This window comes from Sebastes umbrosus, chromosome 14 (assembly GCF_015220745.1).
Source record: "Sebastes umbrosus isolate fSebUmb1 chromosome 14, fSebUmb1.pri, whole genome shotgun sequence".
NCBI lineage: Eukaryota > Metazoa > Chordata > Actinopteri > Perciformes > Sebastidae > Sebastes > Sebastes umbrosus.
In genome coordinates, this window is record NC_051282.1 from 16,470,465 (window position 1) to 16,495,153 (window position 24,689).

Consider the following 24,689-nt stretch of genomic DNA (forward strand, 5'->3'; position numbering starts at 1 on the left):
TGGAGCTATTGTGCTCCCTCCCCGCTGAGCTATAAGACTGCATGTGGATATTTTTGTATGGCGGTCCCTAGCGAGCGCTCAGTAAATCTGAGGTATAGGATAGATAGGGAGGAGGCGGTGAGGCCGGTTCCTCCATGAGATAGATACAAGGGGAGGCAGGGTGGACGCTGATTGAGCACGCCACTTGTTTGTCTCTCTGGATTGGGGGGGAGTGACGCACTACAAAGACGTTTCCAAATTAAAGCCTCGTCTTCTTTCATTTCTTTATTTATTTCTTTGTCAGAAGCTCTGCGGAGCTGCTGGAGTTCACTCCGAATTAGCGAGCATCTGTCATGATGAGGGTTCTGGGACACTCGCCTTGCCTGCCCCCAACACCCACACACACCCCACACCACACCACCCCTCCATCCTCCTCCTCCTCCTCCTCTGCTTCCATCCAGCCCCATTACACTGAGATTTTCACTTTGCACTGCCAAACTGCCGATCTCCACTTGTATGATTACAGAGCACTCTGATCTTTATTCTGGGGAGAGCGGTAGCACTAGTTTTGGCAGGCGCAAGGCCTCTGCTCCCGCTTCTTTTATGACACATTACAAGAACGGGATGAGAAGTGAATGAAGCTGTTGTCTCTCTGCTCTCAAAACTTTTCGCAGTAGAGTTTTAAACGTTGTTTCCTTTCGGCTGTTTTGACTCCGTCGGTGCGTCTTAACCTTACATTGTGAACTTTTCCTTCTTGTAACAGTGTACATTACATAAAATGGGGGAAAAAAAGTGTTAGGGCGGGAGGGTTTTACAGAGTGTGTTGTTTATTCCATACATTATCTCATATGTTTACTCATATTTTTTTTAGTTTCAAAGAACTATTTTTCTCTCCTCTACTTTCTGCGACAAGACTGAAAAACTTGTTCAGAAAGGAATAAACTTGCTGCTCCACATTGACTTTTAATAAGACCTCTCATTATATATGCCTATCATAACATTGCGTTCTGCATATTTACCAGTCTCCCCGCTTTTCTCCCCCTGTTTCCAGTAAATACAAAAGGAAGAGCTGTACTCAGTATTGATGGACATCACAGATGAAAACAACGATGAGAGGAGAACTAGCTTTAAGAAAATAACACAAGAAGAAGAAGACGAGAAGGAGTCCCTCTACTGAGGCTGGCGAGGGAAGACGGGAGGCGTACAAAGTGGCGCCGCGGCAGCGGTGTCAAACCAGCCACAAACTTGACAGACGGAGTGAGCCAGTTTCCACCAGGGACCACCTTTTTGCCGGGTAGAAAAGACAGAGAGAGATTGAAAAGTGTCCCGTTATTATAAAACATTTTATTTTTCTATACTTTTGTGATTTACAATGGTAAAAAAGTGTGTATAAAGCAGTATATATGTACAAATCTGTTTTTATGTTTTTTGGTAAGGGAGATGAACAGTTGGCCCTTGATGCTGATTTTGTGGTATGCAGGAAGGAGGAGGGAGGAGCCCCCCCTCCTCTCTCTATGGCACACTGCTCTGTCGCCGAGGTCGTGTAAAACAAAAACATAAACAGAAAAGGTGGCAGGGAGAGCTCGGCATCCAGACAGAAGCACTTTCTACGCTGTACTTCCTGCGGGTGGAGTCAAAGGTCAGCCTCCTGGTCTCACTGCTCCGCCTTCTTCCTTCCAAACCTCCCCGACCTCCTTCCTTACTTCCTCCCTTCCTTTTTCGGGCTGGTGATGTCGCTCCTTCCTCCTTGTTGCGGTGTCACTGGCCGGCAGCGCCTACTGTTAGCAGCGTCCCCCGTGGATACTGTCGTGATGTCACTTTCTCCTGGCAGCACCATTGGGCATCCCCGCCCTCCCCAATGGGCAGCGTCACTGGTTTACAGCGTTGGGGAGTGGGGGGGTGAGCCACGGCGGGACGGTGAGACGGTATAAAGCCGAGCCTCCCCGGTCTGCCCCTCTCCACGCCCCAGCAGAGGTCACTGACTGAGGACTAGCTAGAGAAAATGGCGCAGAAGTCGCCGACTTTACTCACCTGCCAGACTCCGAGCCCAAGCCTTTGTGTCACTCTGCACCGACGGACAAACTATCAGACCAACGATGATAAAAAGGTGCGTACAACTACCAAGGATGCACGTTTCCACCTGGCGAGAAATAACTCATCAACGTCCATGTAACAAATTGAATTATAATCGAATAATCCCATTGTACTACATCAGCAGGTGCATAACCAAAACACAAGCCTGAGGCATATAGACTATGTCGCTAGATAAAACATTATAGAAATACAGTAGTGCCCATCCAACGGTAACAAGGAACGAGGGCTGAAATATGTCAATTTTTATTTTGTCAATGTATTCTGAGAATATTTATTTGTGTGTTTTTTTTTTTTCTTCGTTTTTTGCAGCACTGAAAACTTTTAAAGAGGAAAAAAAGTGTTAATTTGGTGGAAGCGAAAACCTTAATTCTTTATATCAGAAGAGTCACTGTAAACGTGTTTAAACAAGAATGTTGGTTCAGTTCTTTGAATGTACATTAATGTCTAGGGTGTCCAATAAGTATGTATTCTTTTTCTGTATATAAATATATATACATATCTATTATATGGGCTGTGGTGATGTCAGGGAGTAGAGGGGGTGGGCAGGATAGCCTCTAGCCCCCGAACATAGATATCAGACCCCCTCCAACTAAATATGTCCCTGATATTTACTGTAACATGTGATCATGTGTTATATGATTGAAAGTGTGATGGTGATAGTGTGAACTGATCTCCCCTGAAACCCCCCTTTACCACACAAACACACACACACACACACACACACACGCTGTGCAGATACTCATAGATTGACAACACAGATTTACACACATTTTTAACCCATCAAATGAAAAAACATCACATCCTACTTTTGCCCCTGACAGACACTTCAGGAAAAGAATCACATCTGCGTTAATTTCAGCCCCTTCATTGGAGCTGGGAAGACTTGCTAATTAGCGCAAGGTGTTGTGGGTGTCAGATAAAAAGTTTATGAATATTGATTTTTCTTTTCTTACTTGAACCAAAGTATGATTTGAACACACAGTCTCAGTGCTCTTTGATCAGGAGACAGCGAGACTCTGTGATGACAGCGGAGCCCGGATGTGTATTGACGTGACCCAGATTTCATTCGCTCATCACTTTGCTGAGGAAGAGCTCGCTCTTCTGCTAATATAAGGAGCCCCGCTGATGAAGCCCGGCTCGCAGCTTCCTGCAGCAGCCTCGCTTTATGAACTGCTGTTCTCATGCTGACCCTGGTGGGCAGGCGGTTTTATTGCATATTGGAAATAACCTGCTGGCCCTGAAAAGAAACTTTTTTTTATCAGAGGCGAGCAGGTTCGGGTGAAGCACAACTTTGTTTGAGAGTTCAGGGTACACTACTTAGTAGTGGTTTTGTGTGAATTGTTCCAAGAAGGTAACACTAGGTTAAGCTCCTGACTTCCTGTACAAAACTACAGTGTGTAGTGTTAATATCCTGTACAGTAAATCTCACCTCACACTTTCTTGATTAACTTCATCTTATTTCAGGTTAAAAAAAAAAAAAAACTTGTTCTGAATCAGGGCTCCTACCCACGCGACCTCTGTTCATCTGTAGACAGCTTCTCATATATTACAAAGAGTATCTATATCATGGCAACTAACTGTTGTGAAGTCTAATTGGGGTAAAGTCGGTCATTTGTTCTCCCATGCAGCAATCACATGCAGGCTTAGCATTTTTATACCTGTAGGTTTGTTTCTGAGAGTCACATGATTCATCTGGCCTACTTAACTGCGCTACAGACTTGTGGTGGGTCAGAAACGACTCAGGAGCAGGTTGGAGTTTTACTTTGACAGGAACTTCCTGGGAGGCAAAAGTCAGCTTTAATGGTCGAGTTAACTGACGGAGATAAAGAACCACAGCTTTAATTTTTTGGCTTATTTACATTAATGATCTGATTTTGTCCACTGAATGATCTATGCACTTTGCAACAAAAACAGATATGATGTCACATGTGAAGACACCACTGTTATCTACTTATTCTAGTTAGCTTGTAGTTCATAAAGTCTTATGGGTGTGGCTGGCACTATTCTATATTTTCATTGTCAACAAATCTCATGAAAACACCAAAACCAACAATGTTTTGGTAACCGTCTCTCAATACTTTCTGACTTCCTGTCTGTGGTTCTCCGTTCCAAATCCATTGGTTCCCATTGGTTCCCATTGTTGATGTAAATCTTTTAAAATGGCTCACAACCATATTGTTTCTTTGCTTTTATTTATTTTATTTTTTTTAAAAAACAGCTGGGACTGTAGTTTTGAACAATTGTTACTCAAACTGAACTAAATAGTGCATTTGTTGGGGACTATTTTCAGCGGCAGTTGGACAGTCATGTAGACATGCATGTCAGATATCAGGCTGCCACTGATTTAGTTAGCAAATTGAAAGGTCAACACGTTCTCATTCCAGCTCGGCATGTGATCTGAGGGTTTGTCAGACCTCTCGGCGTCACTTTTCGCTCGCAGTAAACACATGCTTAATGTTGTGAATTGAACAAAAACACTTGTTTAGGATTAGGCAATAAAACCACTTAGTTAAGTTTAGAAAAAAAACAACACGGTTGGGCTTAAAATTACTACGTTTTTACAGTGAAAATGTCATTTAACGTTGTGAACACGGGACACGAACGATCAGCTAATTGTAACCTTAAGCTACGTCAACACAGCCCTTTCCCCGAGCGTTTACTGTTGCCAGTAACAAAGCCGTGAGAAAGCATTGCCACTTGATGTCCTGGGAATGAGAACGGGTTGGAAGGGTTGAGATTTTCAAACTGGAAGTCAACCAGTATAACCAATATTTCCTGTAATAAGTTTTGGTACTATGTCTGTCTATGGTCGCAGTCTAGCGACATTAAAGCTGCAGTAGTAAATATTTTCCGGTTACCTGTTTTGCTCAATTGGAGACAGAAGAAGTCAAAAACAACAAAAAAAAAAGTTAGCTTCTGTTCTTGTAGCTTTCATTGCATTACTGTATAAAATAAAAATAACAATTATTTTGTCAGCATTCCACAACTACAGCTCCTATGAGGCTTTGTTTCTCCGACTAAGCCTCATTGTAGTTGAGGTGTAGTTGAATACCGACAGAAGAATCAGTTAAAAACACACGTGAGATTTTATTGCCTTAGAATTTGCTGTGGGTTCATGACAATGTGCAACCTGTTTCACATCATATTTTGAGCCGTTGTTGATATAAAAAAAAAATATTAGTGGAATATTTATGTATCTAATGTAACTATTTAGTCTGGCTGGTCTTCCATGTTAGTAGCCGTACTTACATCAGTGGTCAGGTATGGATTTTATTCTTTGGTGCTTTTTTTGTTAACCGGCGCTCTCATTAAACTGTGGTTGTTTGTCTCTGCTCGTTGACACAGTTTTAACTTAACTAGTGAGTTTATTTCTGCATCCAGAGAAGTTCTGCCTTTACAAAAATGTTTCTAAAGCTCCAGCCTGCGCCTCAGCGGGGGGCGGGGTTAAAGCGACCCTCCCTTCCTTCCTTCAGATGCCTTCAGTTTAATGACCTGGTCCTGATCTTCCTGAGCACAACTGCTTGAGCTGTGACACTAGCAGGATGTCCCCTCTGAGAGTCCCCCCGCCTCCCCCCTGACCCCGACAGACCCGCCCCATGCGACACCCTCCTCCCACCATACCTAGCCTTCTAGTATGTGAGTCGACTGGCCCCTTTTGTATTCCTGGTGTTCTGTACATAATAACCCTCACCCCTCTTTACCCCTATCCTCCTCCCCCAGCTGTCCTTTCAGGGGAAAAAAAACAAAAAAAAAAAACGACATCCTCTGACTCCCCGAAATCTTGTATTTTGTTCTAATAATGACAAAATTTATTTATAAGGATTTTTTAAAATCTATCTCTTTCTCCTTTTTGTAAATGTTCCAGTTAAATAAAGTTTAAAAATGTTAAAAAATTAAATGGATATATTGAAAGGTTAAAAAAATGTCTCTAGAAGTCCCTGCCCCCTCCTCTGGCTCTGTACTCTGAACTTTGTGTTTTTGTTTTTTCTCTTTCTGTATGCTTCTCTTTATGTGCTTCAGATGAAGAGTTCTATTTATTATGACATTAACGTTATTATAATTATGACTAATTATTAATATTATCATCATCCTCATCATCCTCATTATTATCATTAATAAACTTGTCTACTTCAGCCGCGGTGTCTCAGCGCTGTTTTGTGGTGAGTGATGAGTTCCTGCGTGCTTGGGGGCGGACTGGGACTTGCGGTAAGACTGCAAATCCCACGACACAACATCACTGCATGTGAGATGAGCCAGGTGGAACGGGGCGGGGTGACGCTCCCAGACCCATTTGTCTTATGCCAAACCCCCTCCGGGTTTACAAGATGGAGAGCACCTGTCTGTCGCCGAGGCCGCCATTTACCCAACCGAAGCAAAGACAAACTCAGACTGAAGCCTGCGAGAGGAGAAATATAGACGCACGCCTTCAGGGGGAAGGAGGAGACGCAAAAACATACAAATGTAAATACTTCAAAAGATCAGTGCCTCTCCATCATTGTTGACTTTGTTTAATCCGTTGAGCCTCTACAAACAATGGGAGATGGGATTCTTTTTGTCACAGCCCCCCCCAAAAAAAAAGATAGAAAGAAAAATTGTTTTTTGTTTCACTGCTATCCCACATCGAAATGTGCACAATGTGGTCTGTGCAATAGGTGAATGTGCTACGCATCATTGTTTGTTATTCCGAGGCCTCGACTGAAGCCCATTTGGATCAGACATTTAGTTCTTTCTTAAATCACTTTACATTAAGTGATCAGAAACAGTTAAAAAGGAAAGGTACTAATGTTCAGACTGTGGACTGAACATGGACAAGTAAACCATTCCTCAGTAAAAACTTCACTATTCTGGCAATTGAAATGAGAATGAACAAAGAACTTTGCATGGGGTTCAACAACTCTATGAAGCTCATCTTTTGATTTCTATTGTATACCACAGTAGGGAATCACCTGGTTCAGACTCGGTACATATGAATGGTCCAGCTAAGACTCGTCCCATTTCCCTACTACTAATGATAAACAGCATGTACGGTACTACAAACGACTGCTCCTGTTTGTCTGAATCAGGGTTTCCCAAAGTTTTTAGTGCCAATTTAGGGAGCTAGCTTATGATTGATGGCCACACAGGAAAAGTGCACACTAGGGTTCCCAATTGTAAGCACTTTCTTTTGATAACGCTTATAGTTAGGGCTGGTTCAAGGCTGGCTCAGGCTGTCTTGAACCAGCCCCTAGTTATGCTGCTATAGGCTTAGACTGCCCGGGGGATTTGCTGTGATACACTGAGCTCCTCTCTCCTTCACTCCCTCTCCATCTGATGTAATTTGTGACTCTAAGGAGGGCGGTTTCTGTGCTATGTAGCTTGCGGAACCCAGATTGAAAATTCTCAAAGATATGGTTGTTGTTAAGTCACTGTAGTTGTTTGTCCACCACTGCTTTTTCTAGGATTTTTGGTCCAAATATCAGTTTTGGTTGAACACAGGCAGTTTTGAAATGATCTTGTAAAGGAAGGTAAAGGATTTTGTCGTAGTCGGTTGAAGAAGAAACGCCTGCAGTAGGGGGAGGACAGTTGCCAAGCTGATTGATGGTATCAAACATGACAGGATTATGCTGGTTGGAAGAAATTAGCTGTGAAAAATATTGGTCCCTGGCTTCCTTTAATTTACATTTCTATGATGTTAGTAGTTATTTGAACAGCAAGTAATAAAACTGCAATTTACTGGACTTCCACCTGTGTTCAACTTTTCTACAGCTTCTTTTAAAGGGCCAGTGCGTAACATTTCAGGGTATCTATTAGCATAAATGGACTATCTATGTTTTCATTAGTGTATAATCACCTGAAACTAAGAATTGTTGTGTTTCCGTTAGCTTAGAATGAGCCCTTCATATCTACATACCTTGTACTGTTTGCTTTTGAGGTTTTATAGTAGCTTAGAGAACTGTATTAAGCAGGATATGTAATCAGAGACAGCAAGATCTCTAATGGAGCAGCTAGGTGCAAACACTAGGTCGAGTGTGTCCACAGTTGTGGGTTGAACCATGCACATGTTGGACAAAATTGTAGGACTCATTGATATTTGAAAACTCAGTTGTAGCACGATTTGAGGTGTTATCAAGATAAAAGTTAAAATCCCCAAAGATCAAGATTTCAGCAAACGCCTCCTTCGCGGCCACTTGCCCTACTAGGGGAGCTGAGGAATTCATAATTTGGAGGGCAGAGTTCATTTAACTGGCTGTGATCACCTCATTTTAACCAGTTAGAAGTAAGAAATCAAGGTCCTCGGTACCAATGAAATCATTTAAAATAAAGGCTTTGTTGGAGACTGACCTCACATTAAAGGGACTGTTTGTAAGAATCAGAAATCGGTTGTAACAGAGACACCTGTGGCCGTTAAGTCAACGAAAGTCAGGCACCCGGTCGGAGACGATAACGTTTCTCGCTGTGGAGCCCCGTCAAAGGACAGAGGTTTCCTGTCAAGACAAGGGAAACCTCTGTTGGTCTGGAGGAGCTGCAGCATTTATTTCTGCACAAACGTCCACTGTACATTCACTAGATATTCTCAGAGCTAAACTAACTCTTCTGCAGTGTGTAGTGAGCGCGCATGCATGTGACCAACAGAGATTTCCCGTGTCTTGTGAAGTGGCGGGGCTCTGCAGCGAGAAACGTTATCGTCTCCGACCGGGTGCCGGTGTCTCCCGCAGTCGGGAAACGATAACGTTTCTCTTCCTGCTTCAGCCCCGGAGGCTGAGGCAGGAAAAGCCAACACTAGGATCAGCATTGATTCATGGAGAGACCTTCGTCTGGTCAGCTAACATTACTGCCAAGCATGTGAAATATAGAGTGATATTGTGGTTTTAGCTGACGTGTGTCGCCTCACTGTTTTGAGCGATGCTCGTTCATGTCTATGTAGAGCTAGCACAAGCATGAGCCCAACGCTGACTTTCGTTGACTTAACGGCCACAGGTGTTGCTGTTAACAAGCATTTCTGAAAGTTACAAATAGTCCCTTTGATCCCAACAGAAATGTTAGAGGCTGTGAGCGTTATAGGTGGGTGGAGCCAGTGGGAGAGAGGGGTGCTGGTGGAGGACAGTAGGGGGGGCTAGCGTTAGAAAGTCATAGAGGAAGATTCCAGGGCGTGCACAATGTGACACAGGCTGTTGGATTTATTATGTACAAAAGTGCTTACAATGACCTGCAATAACCTGACTGTTGGATTTGTTGTGAATGGAGTGATTGCGAGGAAAGGGAGGCAAGTGCTGTTCTTTTTGCAAGGTCAAGAAGAGGAAGGAGCCAGAAGGAGATAACAAAGAAGAAGACATGCAGCAGAAACATCACGTGCCATAAGCTCATGAATATTAATATTGTGTAAACCATGAATAGGCTGGATCAGGGATCGCTCGGGGTTCAGACTTCGCGAACTGACCCATGCACTGTATGTTGTCAGGGACACGTAGATTGGATCCAGATATCTGTAAACTCTTTTATTTTTACTTATGCAACATTGATTGTTCGGAATAAATTGAATCATTATGCTTTAACTCATCTGTTTGGAAATTCTCTTTGTCACACAAGATTAACCAACACGTAACTGGGCCTTGACCTCTTGGAGGTAGAAGGCCAGTTCCTTCAAGGCGCACTCAGGCACTCAGGCACGTGGAGCGGACGGTATACAGCATGCTGCAGGTGGGCTGCTTGCATTGGCTATATTCATAAAACTGGATTTAGTCCAAGAGTGGATGTCTTTAAAACCCTTTTTGGTCAGCTCAGACAGGTGAGGAGCTGTATTAGAACCCACATGGACTATCACCATAGAATCTATGGTGATAGTCCAGTCTATGGCATAGATGACGGGAGTGAGCGCAGCAGCCCCGGGGAGTTTATCCAAGACTCACCATAGCGGTTGAAGAAGCGGATGTTTCTGGTGATGGAGTCCTAAATATGAACGTGATCAACTAAGGATGGAGTGACCGAGCAGGAGAGTGTTATGGTGAGACAGTTGCAGGAGAAATGGAGGAGGATATAACCACCGAGAGGGGGCGCTGTCATTTTAACTGGAGGGAAACACTGCGGTGCTCTCTTTGGATATCAATCCGGCGAGCAGTGATGACGCTCGGCGAGAGAGGAGCATGCCTCTTTAATTGGACGGGAAAACATGTGCCGGCGAGAGGATGCATCACTTTAAACAAAGCATGGATTTGGCAGATCGATCAAGGTTAATTGTGTTATTAATCGTTGACAAGATTACATGCCACAGACAAAATGATTCCAACAATCACCAGCTGACTGCTCTGCTTTTGGTGGTCGAGGTAGACATGCGCACAACTGAATTTAGCGTGGCATCAATTTTACGCGCCAGCAGGTGTGCAAACTGTCTAATTCAGTCATGCCTGAAGCCAGTCGAATATCTTCCTTAAGGTAAGTTAACTTTTTGTTTGCTTTTTGGAGTAGTAGCACATAGTCCTCAGAGATCATAGAAGGCATATTTAGGCTATGGCTTGTTTGTCAAGTATTTTAAAACTCAGATTTCCAATGACTAATAGAATTTATCTGGATAAAAGATATAGTTAAAAACAACCAAAATCTAAAAGGTGTATCATTAAAAGTGGATAGTCAAAAGACTACTATGACAATTTAGTATTTTATGGCATAGCCTAACATTTTATGACGTTTTATGACACACTATACTATGATTTATTTATGACTCTTTTTCGACATACTATACAATGACTTTTTTAAGAGTTTTTGTGACATAGGCTACTATACTATGATTTATTTATGACTTTTTTAAGACTTTTTATGACATAGGCTACTATACTATGACTTTTTTATGACTTGTTGGCACATTAATAAAATGTCATAGTATAGTGTGTCAAAACATTTAATGAAAAATAATCATAGTATAGTGTGCCTAAGAAGTTATGGTATGATATGTTGCATTAAAAAGTGATAAAGGGTATAATATAATTCTATTTATTTTAGAGTGCTTTTCATGAAACTCGAATACACTTTAAATTAGTGAAAACGATCATAAATAATAACAATATAATATATAAAAGACACAACATTAATCACATTAAAAGCAGTTCTAAAAGTTTTGATTTGTGATTTGAATGTGGACAGGTTGGTGCAGCTATGGAGAAGAATCTGTCGCCCCAGTTCCGGTGCTTAGTCCTTAGTGGTGGAGAGCTTGGCATCAGAGGAGCAGAGGCTGCTGGAAGGAGGATGGTGGTGGAGCACGTCAGTGAGGTGAAATGTTATCAAAAAATGTCATAGTACAGTATGCTATTAATTTGTCATAAAAAGGTCATAGTATAGTATGTCGAAAATTGTTATGAAAAAAGATAGAGTAGTAGTAGAATTAATTGATAAAAATCAGAGTATAGTATGTGGAAAAAGTTAAACAAAGTCATAGTATAGTATTTTGAAAAAAGAGTAAAAATAAGTCATGGTATAGTATGTTGAAAAAAGTCATAGTATGTTGAAAAAAAACAATACTATATTTCGTCAAAAAAAGTCAGTATGTTGAAAAAAGTCATTGTATAGTATGTTGGAAAAAAAGTCATAGTGTAGTATGTCGAAAAACATAGTATAGTATGTCAAAAAAAAGTTATAGTATAGTATGTCGATTACTTTCATGAAAAAAGTCATAGTATAGTATGTCAGAAAAAAACATAGTTAAGTACGTAGAAAAAAAGTCATTTTATAATACATTGAAAAAAGAGTAAAAAAAAGTCATGGTATTATATGTCGAAAAGAAAGTCATAGTATAGTATGTCGAAAAATTTCATGAAAAAAGTCACAGTATAGTATGTAAATTAATTTCATTGAAAAAAAGTCATGGTATAGTATGTCGAAGAAAGTCATGAAAAAAGTCATAGTATGTCGATTAATTTCATTATAAAAAAGTCATAGTATATAGTATGTCGAAGAAAGTCGTGAAAAAAGACATAGTTCAGTATATGGAAAAATTTCATGAAAAAAGTCAGTTTAGTATATGGAAAAATTTCATGGAAAAAATCATAGTATATAGTATGTTGAAAAATTTCATGAAAAAAAATCAGTCTTGTATGTCGAAAAAATGCATGAAAAAAGTCAGTATAGTATGTCGAAAAATTTCATGAAAAGTCATAGTTTAGTAAATGGAAAAATTTCATGAAAAAAGTCAGGGTATAGTATGTAAAAAAGTCATAGTATGTCGATTAATTTAATGGAAAGAAATTCATACTATGTTGAAAAATGTCATGAAAAAAAGTCAATCCAGTATGTCTAATATTTTCATGGAAAAAAAAGTCATACAGTAGTATAGTTTGTCGAATTTCATGGAAAAGTCTTTATGAAGTTTGTCGATTTAATTTCATTGAAAAGTCAAATTATAGTATTTCAAATTTTCATGAAAAAAGTCATAGTAGTACTGTATGTCGAGAAAAAGTCTTAGTTTAGTATGTTGAAAAAAAAGTCATAAATAGTTTTAGTATAGCAGAAAATAAATTAATGAAAAAATAATTATAATTTATTTTATTATTAACATAATATATAAAAGACAACAGTAATTACACATTAAAAGCTGTTCTAAAAAGGTTGAATTTTGATTTGAATGTGGACAGGTTGGTGTAGTCTCAGATGTGTTTGGGGAGTGATTTCCAGAGGGAGGGCAGCTTTGGAGAAGGCTCTGTCGCCCCAGGTCCGGTGCTTGGTCCTTAGTGGCAGGGACAGGAGGATGGCATCACAGGAACGGAGGTTGCGTGAAGGAGTGTGGAGGTGGAGCAGGCCTGTGAGGTAAAATAATGAAAAGATTTAAAAAGCATGTCAAAAAAAAAAAGTCATGGTATAGTATGTGGAACAAAAAGTCATAGTTAAGTATGTCGAAAATAAAGTCATAGTAAAAAAAATAAAAAAGTCATAGTATGTCGAAGAAAAATCATAATATAGTATGTCAAAAAAAAGTCATAGTATGTCGGACAAAAAGTCATAGTTTAGTATGTCGAAAAAAATAAAAAAAAGCCATAGTATAGTGTGTCGAAAAGAGTAAGAAAATGTCATAGTAAAGTATGTTGAAAAAATAAAGTTATAGTATGTTGAAAAAAAGAGTAAAAAAAAGTCATAGTATAGTATGTTGAAAAATGTAATAGTAAATTATGTCGAAAAATTATGTTGAAAAACGTCATAGTATAGCATGTCGAAGAAAATAAAGTCAAAGTATATCATAAAACATGTCATGCTTTTGTATATCATAAAAATGTCATAGTATAGTATGTCATGAAAAAATGTCACAAGAAGTCCTACTCTAGTATGTCATAAAAAAGTCATAGTTTGACATTTTTTATGGCTGACTAGTCTGACCTTTTTTGTGACATTTTGATGGCAAACTTTACTATGACTTGTTAATGACATCATTTTGGCATACTGTAGTATGACTTTTTTATGACAGATGCTTGTAAGGGGGGCGCAGTGTGATGCTGTAACCCAGTAGTTTATTAAATGTAAGCTATTGAAATGGACTGCGTATGATAAAAAATATAATTCATGCATTTCATGTCACATTCAGGGGCCGCACAAAATGTTTCTGAGGGCCGTCATTGGTGAGCTGCACTTTGACAAACTAAACTATGTTCTAAATAGTTCCAGATTCTAAGGAGACAGGTTCCTGTTTGTTTTCATTGCATCAACCAGTTAGACTCATTTTCACATCACAAGTAAAAAAAAACAACACAGTCATGTTGTTCTGTGTATTTACTTTGACACTGACATTTAATTGAGGTAATTAACAGATGAAAAGGAAACAGATGGTAAGAGACTGAAAACTCCATAACGTCTGTGTCCAAATGATGTGTTAGACGATGAGTTTTCACTGCTTTAATATTTAACCGCATTTAAACAATTAGCTTAGAAAGTTTTGTTTCTTGTTCTATTCACTTTAGGCCACAAAGTCAAACTAACACTACATATACTGTAGCTTTATTTTAGGGATGCGCCGGTACTGACTCAAATAGCTGGATCGGATATCAGTGACAATGGGGCCGACCTATTCAATTCAATGTTTATATACTAAATACATTATAAACTGGAATTGTAATTCCTGTTTAAATTTTGACCAATTTGTTGCTGCATTTAAACTGTTTACACCAGAAATGTAATTCCTGTTAATTTTGAAGATTTATTTGCCAGGTTGTTGGTGTACGATTTATTATTTTAATAATAAATAATTCACTAAATTTATGTTATGTTATCTATACATTTATTTGTTACATTTTGTATTACAAAGTTAAGAAAGTAATGTTTAAGTCAAGCTTGATGTTGCATTACACATAAAGGAATGATCCCAGACACTTCCACACAGTGAGACACACAGCTTATTATTTAAACACCGTTATCGGATTGGTATCGCTTTCAGTATTGGGACTGAAAACGTTGGATCGGTGCATCCCTACTTTATTTGCAACAGAAAGTATTTAACCCTAATTAATTAGTGGTATCCAGTGCAGACTGTGTGGATGAATGCTATACAGAAGCTGCTGCAGCTGAGGAGTTTGTGTTAGACCAGTGAGCGACTTTCTGAAATTACAAACTCCATGGCTGCGTTCGAAAAGTCAAAAAAATGATTTCCTAACATCTTTACCTAACCACTTTTCCTCGACCTCGATGGAAAACGTCATGAGGTCAAGGAAAGATGAGAAGGAGAATTCAGAAGGATTTAGGAAAAGACAACCGTGGTGTTCAGAGAATCCGACTGCACTTTCACTAGGCTCCGTAATTATGATGCGACGGCGACAGATGTTAGTGACGCGGGTCTGCCGTGGTGAAACTACAATGTTTAGAAGATGGACTACAAAAGGCGCTGCATTCCCCCATGCGTTTTTAAATAGGTCATTCAATGACAGGCTCCTTCACCCGCACTGTGTGAAAGAGATAACAACGGTCCTTCTGCTGCTGTAACACTTAACATCAACATATAGAAAAGGATTATCTGACCTAACGTGGACAACCGGTGAAAAATCTCACTTCATTACTAAGGTTGGAATTGAAATAAACAAAGGAATAAATTATAAATATTGAGTTAATTGTTCGAGTTTTGGAGAAGGTGTAGGATCATATACTTCTTCCAACTTCTTTTCGGTCATGTAATATTTATTTATGTAGATTATTTGTTTACTGTTCATTTTATTTGTTATTCTTGTTTTGTTTTTTTACTTAGTTACATGTTCGAAATAAATAATTAATTAAAAATAAAGTGAAACGAAATGGTTGTCACTGTCCACTTATATTAAACATGAATCCCAATTAGTGTATGAGCTTATGAAAATAATATGCAAGATAAGCATATAGTTTGTTATTATGAACGGCCGAATGGTGCGTCACTTTAAATGCTAAGGCCGCAAAGAATTGTGGGATGTTTTTCTCTCTTTTCCTTTGGTAAAGGATGATCCAGTGTATCCTAAATGCTAAAGGAGATAATAAAGGAAGCATTGAAGCTCCTTTCCTTAGCATTTGGAGAATTCAAACAGCTCTTATCATGGCTGCTTCTCAGATACTTCCGGGTCATTTCACTCCATTAGGAACCTATTCGACCGCAGCCCAGGTTCTAAACTTGATGTCGTATCCGGTTCCTCTAGTACAAACAAACGAAAGTTTCCTTAGTTCCTGATAGTTCCTGGGGTCCTAAAAAAGTTCCCCTGGTGAGTACTTTACATACTAATGGTATACGGTTGCTAGTATACAAGGAATCAACATATTTTACCATCAACAGTAAATGAGGAAAACTAAATTGATAGATGATAATTAGAAAACAGAAATTTGTGGCAGGTGCTTGAAATTCAAAAATCAACAATTATAATATAGTCAAATGATATTTGGATATGTTTATAACTACCACTTGCTATACTGTATTTATTTGACACCTATGTTTCCATACAGTAAGTGTAATGTTATCTAATTCCCACTTGGTGGCACCATCTATCTATCTCTTACATTTCTACTGGAGACCTCAGTCATCATATAATTCATGCAACAGCACCGGTTGTCAGCTTTGACCATCTTCCCTCACAGCCTCGCCCTCTCCTGTGTCACAGCATCTCCTCTCACACACCTCAGGAGTGAAATATTATCTACCCATTTTATTCATACATGTAACGCTTGATTAAGGTCAAATGGGGATCTAAAATATGATAAAAGCATCTGTTGGGCTCGAATAGAATCTGTCACCCCAACCACAGCAATTGACCATAATCACACAATTATGAAGCGATGAGACACTTTGGCTTTATGGGGAGGGTGCTTTGCTAAAATGGCCCACGTAAAACCCCATCTGTACAAATGGGCCTTGGATTTGAGCCAAAGCAGGGGCTAAAAGACCCGATATATCAAGTCACGGCACATCTAGCAGAGGGGAGCGGCGAGCGGCTGACAAAACGGCAAGTCTGTTGGTGTCAAAGAAAAACATAATTCAAATATTTGTAGGCGCTATCAATTTTGTAGGTACAGAATTCCCTCATGTAATTTCAGTAGCAAATAAAATTAACAAAGATGATTCATGAGCCAAATGAATCCGAACCAGCTGATAACACAGTTTGCTCTGCAGTTTATTCAAGTATTTATATGACAATAATTCATCTTAGCTGTCATAAGTGAGTGTGTTTGTATACCGTTTGTATATATCTCTGTGTGTATGAGTATATATGTATGTGTATCTGTGGACACTTAATTGCAAAAATATTGCCTTTTATCCTGTTTTTATTTCTATATTTAATTTAAATGTTTCTTGTATGTGCATACAGTATACATTATGTTTATATATGTATTTATTTTCTCTTTTTTAAAGTTATTACTTATTGCAAATTAAAGAAATACTAAAATATAAAAAATAAGTATAATTTTTATTTTTTGATGAATTTGTCAGCAGTTTTTCTTTAATTATAAATACAGTGAATGATTATGAGACAAATTAAAAACAGAAATATAATTACTTGCAGCCGTTCGGCATCTTTTTTTTCAACATTTCGTAGGTTATCTGTAACTCTTGCTGTTGTTTTAAAACCTGAACTTTAGTTTTTTTGTTTGCAAACATCCTGCAAGAGCAGATCCAGCGGATGTGATACAAAATATTATAAAAACCATCAAAGAAAATCTGTGAAGCAGGTTCAATTTTATTCAAAAAGTTATTCCACAGTCAAAAATACTGCTTTACGAATTATAATGTAGCCATACTGTAGCCCCTATGTATGACTGATCTGCTGTGTTATATTGAAACAGAAATACTGATGTATAATGTAAATAAATATTGGATCAGATGTGATTCAGCTACGTTTGATTCAGTAACCCATGCATAGATTATCTGATAAACTATTTCGTCAATCAAAAGTGAGAAAATGGTGTAAAAAGCCAATAATAGTATCCAGAGTGTGTTTGGCATCTTTGCTTGACAGACGACTTATTAATCAATAATCAAAACTATTGTCATTTAATTATCCATCGACAATTATTTTCAGCGCTACACGAGAGGGTTCATTGCTTTTCAGTTACCACCTGCAGGTCTTCGCAAACATTGAATTTAGGTTCCTCAAAAAAAGGCCATAGAAGGTAATAAAGTCTTACATTTTATTTATAAAGTCTAAAAAAAATTCACATAATGTTTTGAAATGTTTGTGTATCTGACTTGTAGGCTGCTGGAAGATAGCACACACACCTATAAGCTAAAAGTGGGATTGTTGCGACAGTTTTTTAATCCTTTTTTTAATGGAGTTTCCGTCAGCACTATCAGAGCTGTAGCAAACAGTTACTACTGCAGCTAGCTGAGAAACCGATCATCTTATAATGGGCAAGTATTGATTTCAGCAAAAACTTGAACTTAAATTAAGTAATAATTTTTAACTGGTTAATCTATTTATCCATTTAATGTTGCTTATCTGTATGCGGTCAGAACAGTCTCAATATTAACAAATGCACACAGAAGGATTCACAAATGTATTTTTGGATTTATATATAAATGACTCTCTCCACAAAAAAAAATTTCACTGGACACAGAAATAGTTATTGTTGTATATAAATGTTACAAAAATCACAAATATATTTCTCTTTTTAAATAAATGTAATAGAAATCCACAAATATATGTATTTAAAAGTATTGCAATTTTCATCAAAAACACATTTAGATGTTGTTTCATCTATATACAAACTGCTGAACCTGTATTTAGAAACTGCTTGTCATGTGTGAACTTCACTGCATTTGTGTGTGGGTATTTTTTTGACTCCCCTGACGTACACTGATCCACAAATGCATTTTTTTTCATGAGGGAATTATCTGTAGCCAATCAGATGCCTCCCTCTTTTTCAGCCAATGAAATGAGCATGTTCCTACGGGGGTATGGGGTCAACCTAACATGGAAAGTAGTCAGATAGCTAGCTCTGGTGAAGTGGTCAAACGTTCAACTTGTGAATCCCAGCTAAGTGTTGAAGCAATCAAACCTGAGCAGATACACCTGTAATGATCCTTATTACAATTATATCCAGTTTCTCTTAAATAATAAATCCATGAGACACGCTCATGTGATTGGCTGGAAAGGAGGGAGACATCTGATTGGCTACAGATAATTCCCTGTTGAATACAACGATAACTATTTCTGTGTGCATTTAAAAAAATATTTTTGTGGAGAGAGTCATTTATATATAAATCACAAAATACATTTGTAAATGCTTCTGTGTGCATTCATTAATACTGAGACTGATCTGACCCCATAAATCTGGACCCAGGTTGCCTTAATTTAATAAATTATATCAATTAACAGTAATATATATATATGTTATATACTGCTGCTAATAGTAAATAATTCCAAGCCATATTGTTCCTGTTTTTCCATCATGCCTTCATAGTTTGGCCAGTATTAATTGGCATTATATGTGGTATTAAAAAGTTCTTAAATTGAACTGCAGAAACCCGGATTCATCAACAGACTTCTCATCACACACTACAACACGTTTCAACTGAGAATAATATAAAAACACTACTTACTTCTCTAATAAATCAACTAATGTAGCATATATTGCTTGTATAATATACATCATATTTTTTCGTACTGCAGTGTGTGTGTGTGTTTGTGTGTGTGTGTGTGTGTGTGTGTGTTGTGTGGATGTTTGGGAGCTGCAGCAGCAGGTTTCTTGTCTGGAGCTTTAGACAGTGCATCCATCAGCTCGGCGCTCCACCATCTGCTGCTAACGCTGCAGCGCTCGGCCCTGCTAAGAGCCATCTGCAGCCGGCTTCATTTACATCGCTCTGAGAAGTTTTACTTTGGACTCACAACAAGTGCTGAGTGGCTTTTAAAAAGAACATCAGGAGCTACTTACAGTATTTGTCAAATTAAGAAAAAAGCAGGTACAACGAGGACTATAAAAGGCAAAAAGCTGTGTATTACATGCTCCTTCTGCAGCATCAATCATCCAACACACTGGTTGATGAATGGTTATTGATACTCTGTTCATAACCTCATGTTAAGGGCTCATTACTTATTGTGGCATCATGTACCATGAATATGAACAGTGTCCAACTCCTAGTGATGCAAGCTGTGATCACACTATCAATCCAGAAGAGGGAGACAAACGCCTAAAAATCACAGAGATTTGGATTATAGAGTGCACACAGTCATAATAAACTGTATATCAGGATGAGACCACATCACTGAAACAAGCATCTTACAGCCTAAAGCTGCTCTGGAGGCACAAATAATTGAACCAGATGTTAGACTGTGGCCACGAACCAACGGGGCCACAGAGGGGACAGTTAATATTAAAGAAGCTGCCACTCCTGCTGTTACCTGAAAAAGTGCAATGCAACCAGAATTAACTTAATTAACTGCAACGATTAATTGATAAGTTGTTGACTATTAAATTAAATACCATCTATTTTGATAATCGATTTGAGACTTTTTTAAAGAAAAAAAGTAAAAATTCTCTGATTCCAGCTTCTTAAATGTGAATATTTTCTGGTTTCTTTCCTCCTCTATGAAGGTAAACTGAATATCTTTGAGTTGTGGACTAAAACCAGACATTTGAGGATGTCATCTTTGGTTTTGGGAAACACTGATCCACATTTTTCACCATTTTCTGACATTTTATTGACCCAATAACTATTCGATTAATCGAGAAAATAATCAACAGATTAATCGACAATTAAAATAACCTTTAGTTGCCGCCCTTCATGAAACAACAACAACAACAAAATGTATTTCACTGCTTTACCTTGCCGTCAGACAGCCCTTTCGGACGGGGAACTGAAGCCTTCATCTATGCTGTCTTCAAAGCCACCAGACTCCATTGACAATAACATCAATTTTACCTTGCAGAACACGGGGGTTGCTGGTCTATCGCTGCCTCGATCGGTTAGTTTCTTTGTGTTGTTGTGTGACTTTGGTGAATCCGAACAAAAAACACCAAAGTCATAGAATAACAAACTAAACAATCGAGGCAGCGGTAGACCAGCAACTTCCTTGTTCTGCGACACAAAATTACTGTTTTTGTCAATGAAGTTTGGTGGCTTAGAATAGAGCACAGATAACGGCTTCAGTTTCCTCACAGAAAGGGTCTGACAGTAAGGTAAAGCAGTGAAAATATTCTAAATATAGCGTACACTTAAGCTGATATTGATTTTTTTTAGCTGGCTTAATATGTTTTGCTGCTGCCCCCGTCCACAGCAGTGCATTGCTTTGCTCCTGTCTGTTTCTCGAAACTCAATCTACTGTAGGTAATACACTGACTATGGAGAAGTAGCTCATACAACCCCACTTCAAAACATCAGAACTACCCCTTTAAAATAGTTTTCCCCTTTTGTATCTTGCACTGTATGACAGTATCATGCATATTCTGTAACATTGTGTTCCAGTTCTTTATTGAAGCTATATGATGTTCACACGAATATATATACAAGAAATATTCAAACCCAGAACTCCAGGTGTTTTTATGGTCGCACCATACTGTATAATGAAATGCTGATTTTTATGGATGCCTTGTGAACAATTTCATACAAAGTTCTCCAAAATTCAGACGGCCAACTTTGGGATTTCAAAGTAAAGTTCTGTGGGTTTGAACAAAGTTTGGTTGAACAGCATGAGTTTGTAATGAACTACCCATCAGCAGGGAGCTGCTTGTGATGTGGTTAAAAACTCAGAAGAGGTGAACATTTTTTAGTGGGAAAAAGTTTTCTGGTGGAAACTGTTGATCACTGGCATTACACTATACACAGCATTAACCTTCCTGTTGTCCTCGGGTCAAATTTGACCTGTTTTCAAACTTCATTTATATCATAAATATGGATTTTTTTTCATCTAATTGCCCCAAAATAACATGGATGGTTCCCTACTTTTGTCTTTACAAAAAAATAATGAATGACTTATGGGTGTTTTATTCAAATTTATAGCATAAATTTTGACTTTGGAAGACCACAGGTGTCATTATTTGCTGCCATTAAAAAAATGTAAATGGTTTCAAAACAATATTCTGATTAAAATTTGACATATACCAGCCTGTGATAATCCATCAACATTATGTTTCTCTGATAATAACTATAGTCAAAATAATTAATAATTTCTGGGGGGGGGTTAACTAAAAAAATAGGTATAATTTCACAGATATTGGGTTTATTAAAATTAATTTCCCCCCCAAAAAAGTAAAAAACGTGTGGTAATGAGTTGGAATGAAGTTGGCCAAAAAGGTGTCACACAGAATTTGGTGATAATTTATACTGTATGCTTTATAAACAGTCAAACAAGACAGAAGTTGCACAGTCGACGGGAAGACAATAGTAGGGTTAAACATGTTCCGGGCTCAGTGATTACATTTGACCGAAATCATGCACACAGATGACAATGATAAAATGTCCTGCAGAATGTTTCACAGCCTGTCATGCCGCAAAACTACCTTTAACTAAGTTGTTGAGCCTCGGCAGGGCGCTCCCACATGAAGCACAAAGACAAGAAGAAATACTGGCCTGCGTGACATTCGCTCCAGTCTGGACGGCTTAATGCAATTGTGGTTTAATACCCTTTACAACAGTGTGGAGGTGCTGTCATTAGGAATTCAGCCGGGCTGAAACTAACCTTCCCTCCTTCAACCTATTAAGGAAAATAATGATAAGAATCCTGAAAAAGCGCCGTGCTATAAATGGAAACAAAAGTGCTGGTCTCAACAGAACAGGAGCTCCAGCCACAATTTGTGGAATTAGATGAGCGCACGGCCGATGACCCGCAGCCTTGTGGGTAATGCAAGGTCAGACGGGGAATTGGGTGATCTGAGAGCCGGGCATTAGAAAACTCACTTTGTTGGCACGAGGCAGCAAATCAACGACAGCAGAGACAGATGGAGAAACGAGGAAATGAGGCTGAGAAAGAGGAAATGTAAAACGAGAAGAGAGGGAGGGAGGAGTGTGTGGGGGGAAAATATCATGGGAGTGGGAAAATATGCTTGCTTTATGCAAATGTATGTATGAATTTATTATTGGAAATCAATTAACAACACAAAACAATTACAATTATTGTCCAGAAACCCTCACAGGTACTGCATTTAGCATAACAAATAAGCTCAAATCATAACATGGTAAACTCAAGACCAACAGGCAACAACAGCTGTCAGTGTGTCAGTGTACTGACTTGACTATGACTTGCCGCAAACTGCATGTGATTATCATCAATAGCATCTGTAAAGGGGAGACTGGTAGAACCAATTTTCATTCACATATCTTGAGGTCAGAGGTCAAGTGACTCCTTTGAAAATGGCCATGACAGTTTTTCTTCGCCAAAATGTAGCTCATGTTTGGAGCGTTATTTAACCTCTTTTGTGACAAGCTAGTATGTAAATGGTAAATGGACTTATATAGAGCTTTTCTAGTCTTCCGACCACTCAAAGCGCTTTACACTACATGTCAGCATTCACCCATTCACACACACATTCACACACACATTCACACACTGATGGCAGAGGCTACTAAGGTCCCAACTTTGCCCATCAGGATCTAATCTAAATACTCATTCACACACCGATGGCTATGCCTTCGGGAGCAATTTGGGGTTAAGTGTCTTGCTCAAGGACACATCGACATGTTACCTGGAGTAGCCGGGGATCGAACCACCAACATTCCAATTGGTGGACAACCTGCTCTACCCTCTGAGCCACAGCCGTATGTCATTGTTGATACCAATGGATTCATTAGGTTTTCTAGTTTCATATGATTTATGATATGATATTAAAACGGACAAAGCTACGACCTCCGAAAGATCGTTACTGCGTTAAAGAAATTAGTAAAACGGATTACCTTTGACAGTCCTACTATAAATGTATTAATCTAATCATAATTTAGTCAAAAAAAAAAGAAAATGGTCATCAAGTTGCTAAGCTCTAAGAGACATATTGAAATTGTTTTTTTTTGTCCAAACCAAGATTCCAAAACTCAAAAATATATAATATACTGTAAATACTCAACGATACAACAACAAAGAGCAGTAAATCATCACATTTAAAAATGTGAAGCTGGAAACAGAGATTGTTTTGAAGTTTTGTTGACAAACGACAAATCAACTAATCCCACCATGGGATAAAGTCTCTCATTTAATTGGGTAAGAAGCTCAAGGAACTGGAGGTTGTGAGCAAATTAAAATACAGTACATGACAATGTTCAAAGTACGAGCCCATGTATCTCCACAACTGCTGAACAAAACTCTAAATTAGCAATTTGAATAGAAATACAACATGATTTATTCATTGACAGTGTAAAAGCCTCATATGAGCTGTATTATTGAATCCTAACATGGTAAATGTTGTTTTTTTTCTTAGTTAAAATGACAATTCACCTGCCCAGTAATCCTATTTATATCATAATATGGACAAGAAATATGAGGTACGTCTTTCAGCTTTTCAGAAAGACTGATTAAAGACAATGTCACAGAGAAAACATAATGAGTTACAGAATCTAGAGGAAAAGAGGACACAGTGGGGGACTTTGTCTCTCTATAGCAGGGTTGTGATTCTTTTCTTTGCTGCACTCTCCATTAAAAAGCTAAAAAGAGAAATGAGTTTCCTTAAATTTGCCTCCCGCAGCGATACATAATTTTTTTTTTGACCCATTCCCAAAATGAACTCAATCTGTTACGGCCTAAAGAATAGCGAGCTGAGTGGAGTGATGTTAATACTGGAGTGCACTTTCAGCAGAAGGAGCTCAGAAGTGACATTAGGTAAAGAGAAAGAAATACATGCGTGAGTTCAAATAGAAAAAAAGAGGAGCAGAATAAAGCAGGTAAGACTGAGGAGATGGAGCAGAGGATGAGAGGTGTTTATGATTCTGATCTGAGAAGATGGAAGACTTAAGCTGCCATGAACAGATCTTTGTAAAAGAAATGAATGAAACGGTTCCCTCTTATTTATCAATGTACCTGACTGTGTTATCTCTCTGGATCTACGTCACCGCTCACATTCGGACTGAATCATGGCTTGACCCATATGTCTGAAATATATCCCATATTTCTTCAAGCTGCTCGTGCCTGATATTTTGTGGCTGTATATAAAATCTAAAAAGATGCTCTTTTTACACAAATTTCTTTACACACTGGGGGTGTTTTATTTCATTCCTACGTACGTATATATTTTTTAAA

At 38.5% G+C, this 24,689-nt stretch overlaps 1 protein-coding gene and 1 long non-coding RNA gene across 4 annotated transcripts in view; one reads left to right on the forward strand and one right to left on the reverse strand.

Annotated features, from left to right (window-relative positions):
• The window catches only part of LOC119501436 (RNA binding protein fox-1 homolog 3-like), a 466,701-nt gene extending 460,542 nt beyond the window's left edge, over window positions 1–6,159 (forward strand). The window contains exon 15 of the mRNA XM_037791777.1: window positions 1,031–6,159. Coding sequence (XP_037647705.1) covers window positions 1,031–1,033 — 3 coding nt within the window. The 3' untranslated portion in view covers window positions 1,034–6,159. The remainder of the gene's footprint in view (window positions 1–1,030) is intronic.
• LOC119501437 overlaps window positions 1–24,689 on the reverse strand; it is a 152,858-nt gene that overhangs the window by 20,742 nt on the left and 107,427 nt on the right. The gene's annotated exons all lie outside the window — the stretch shown is intronic.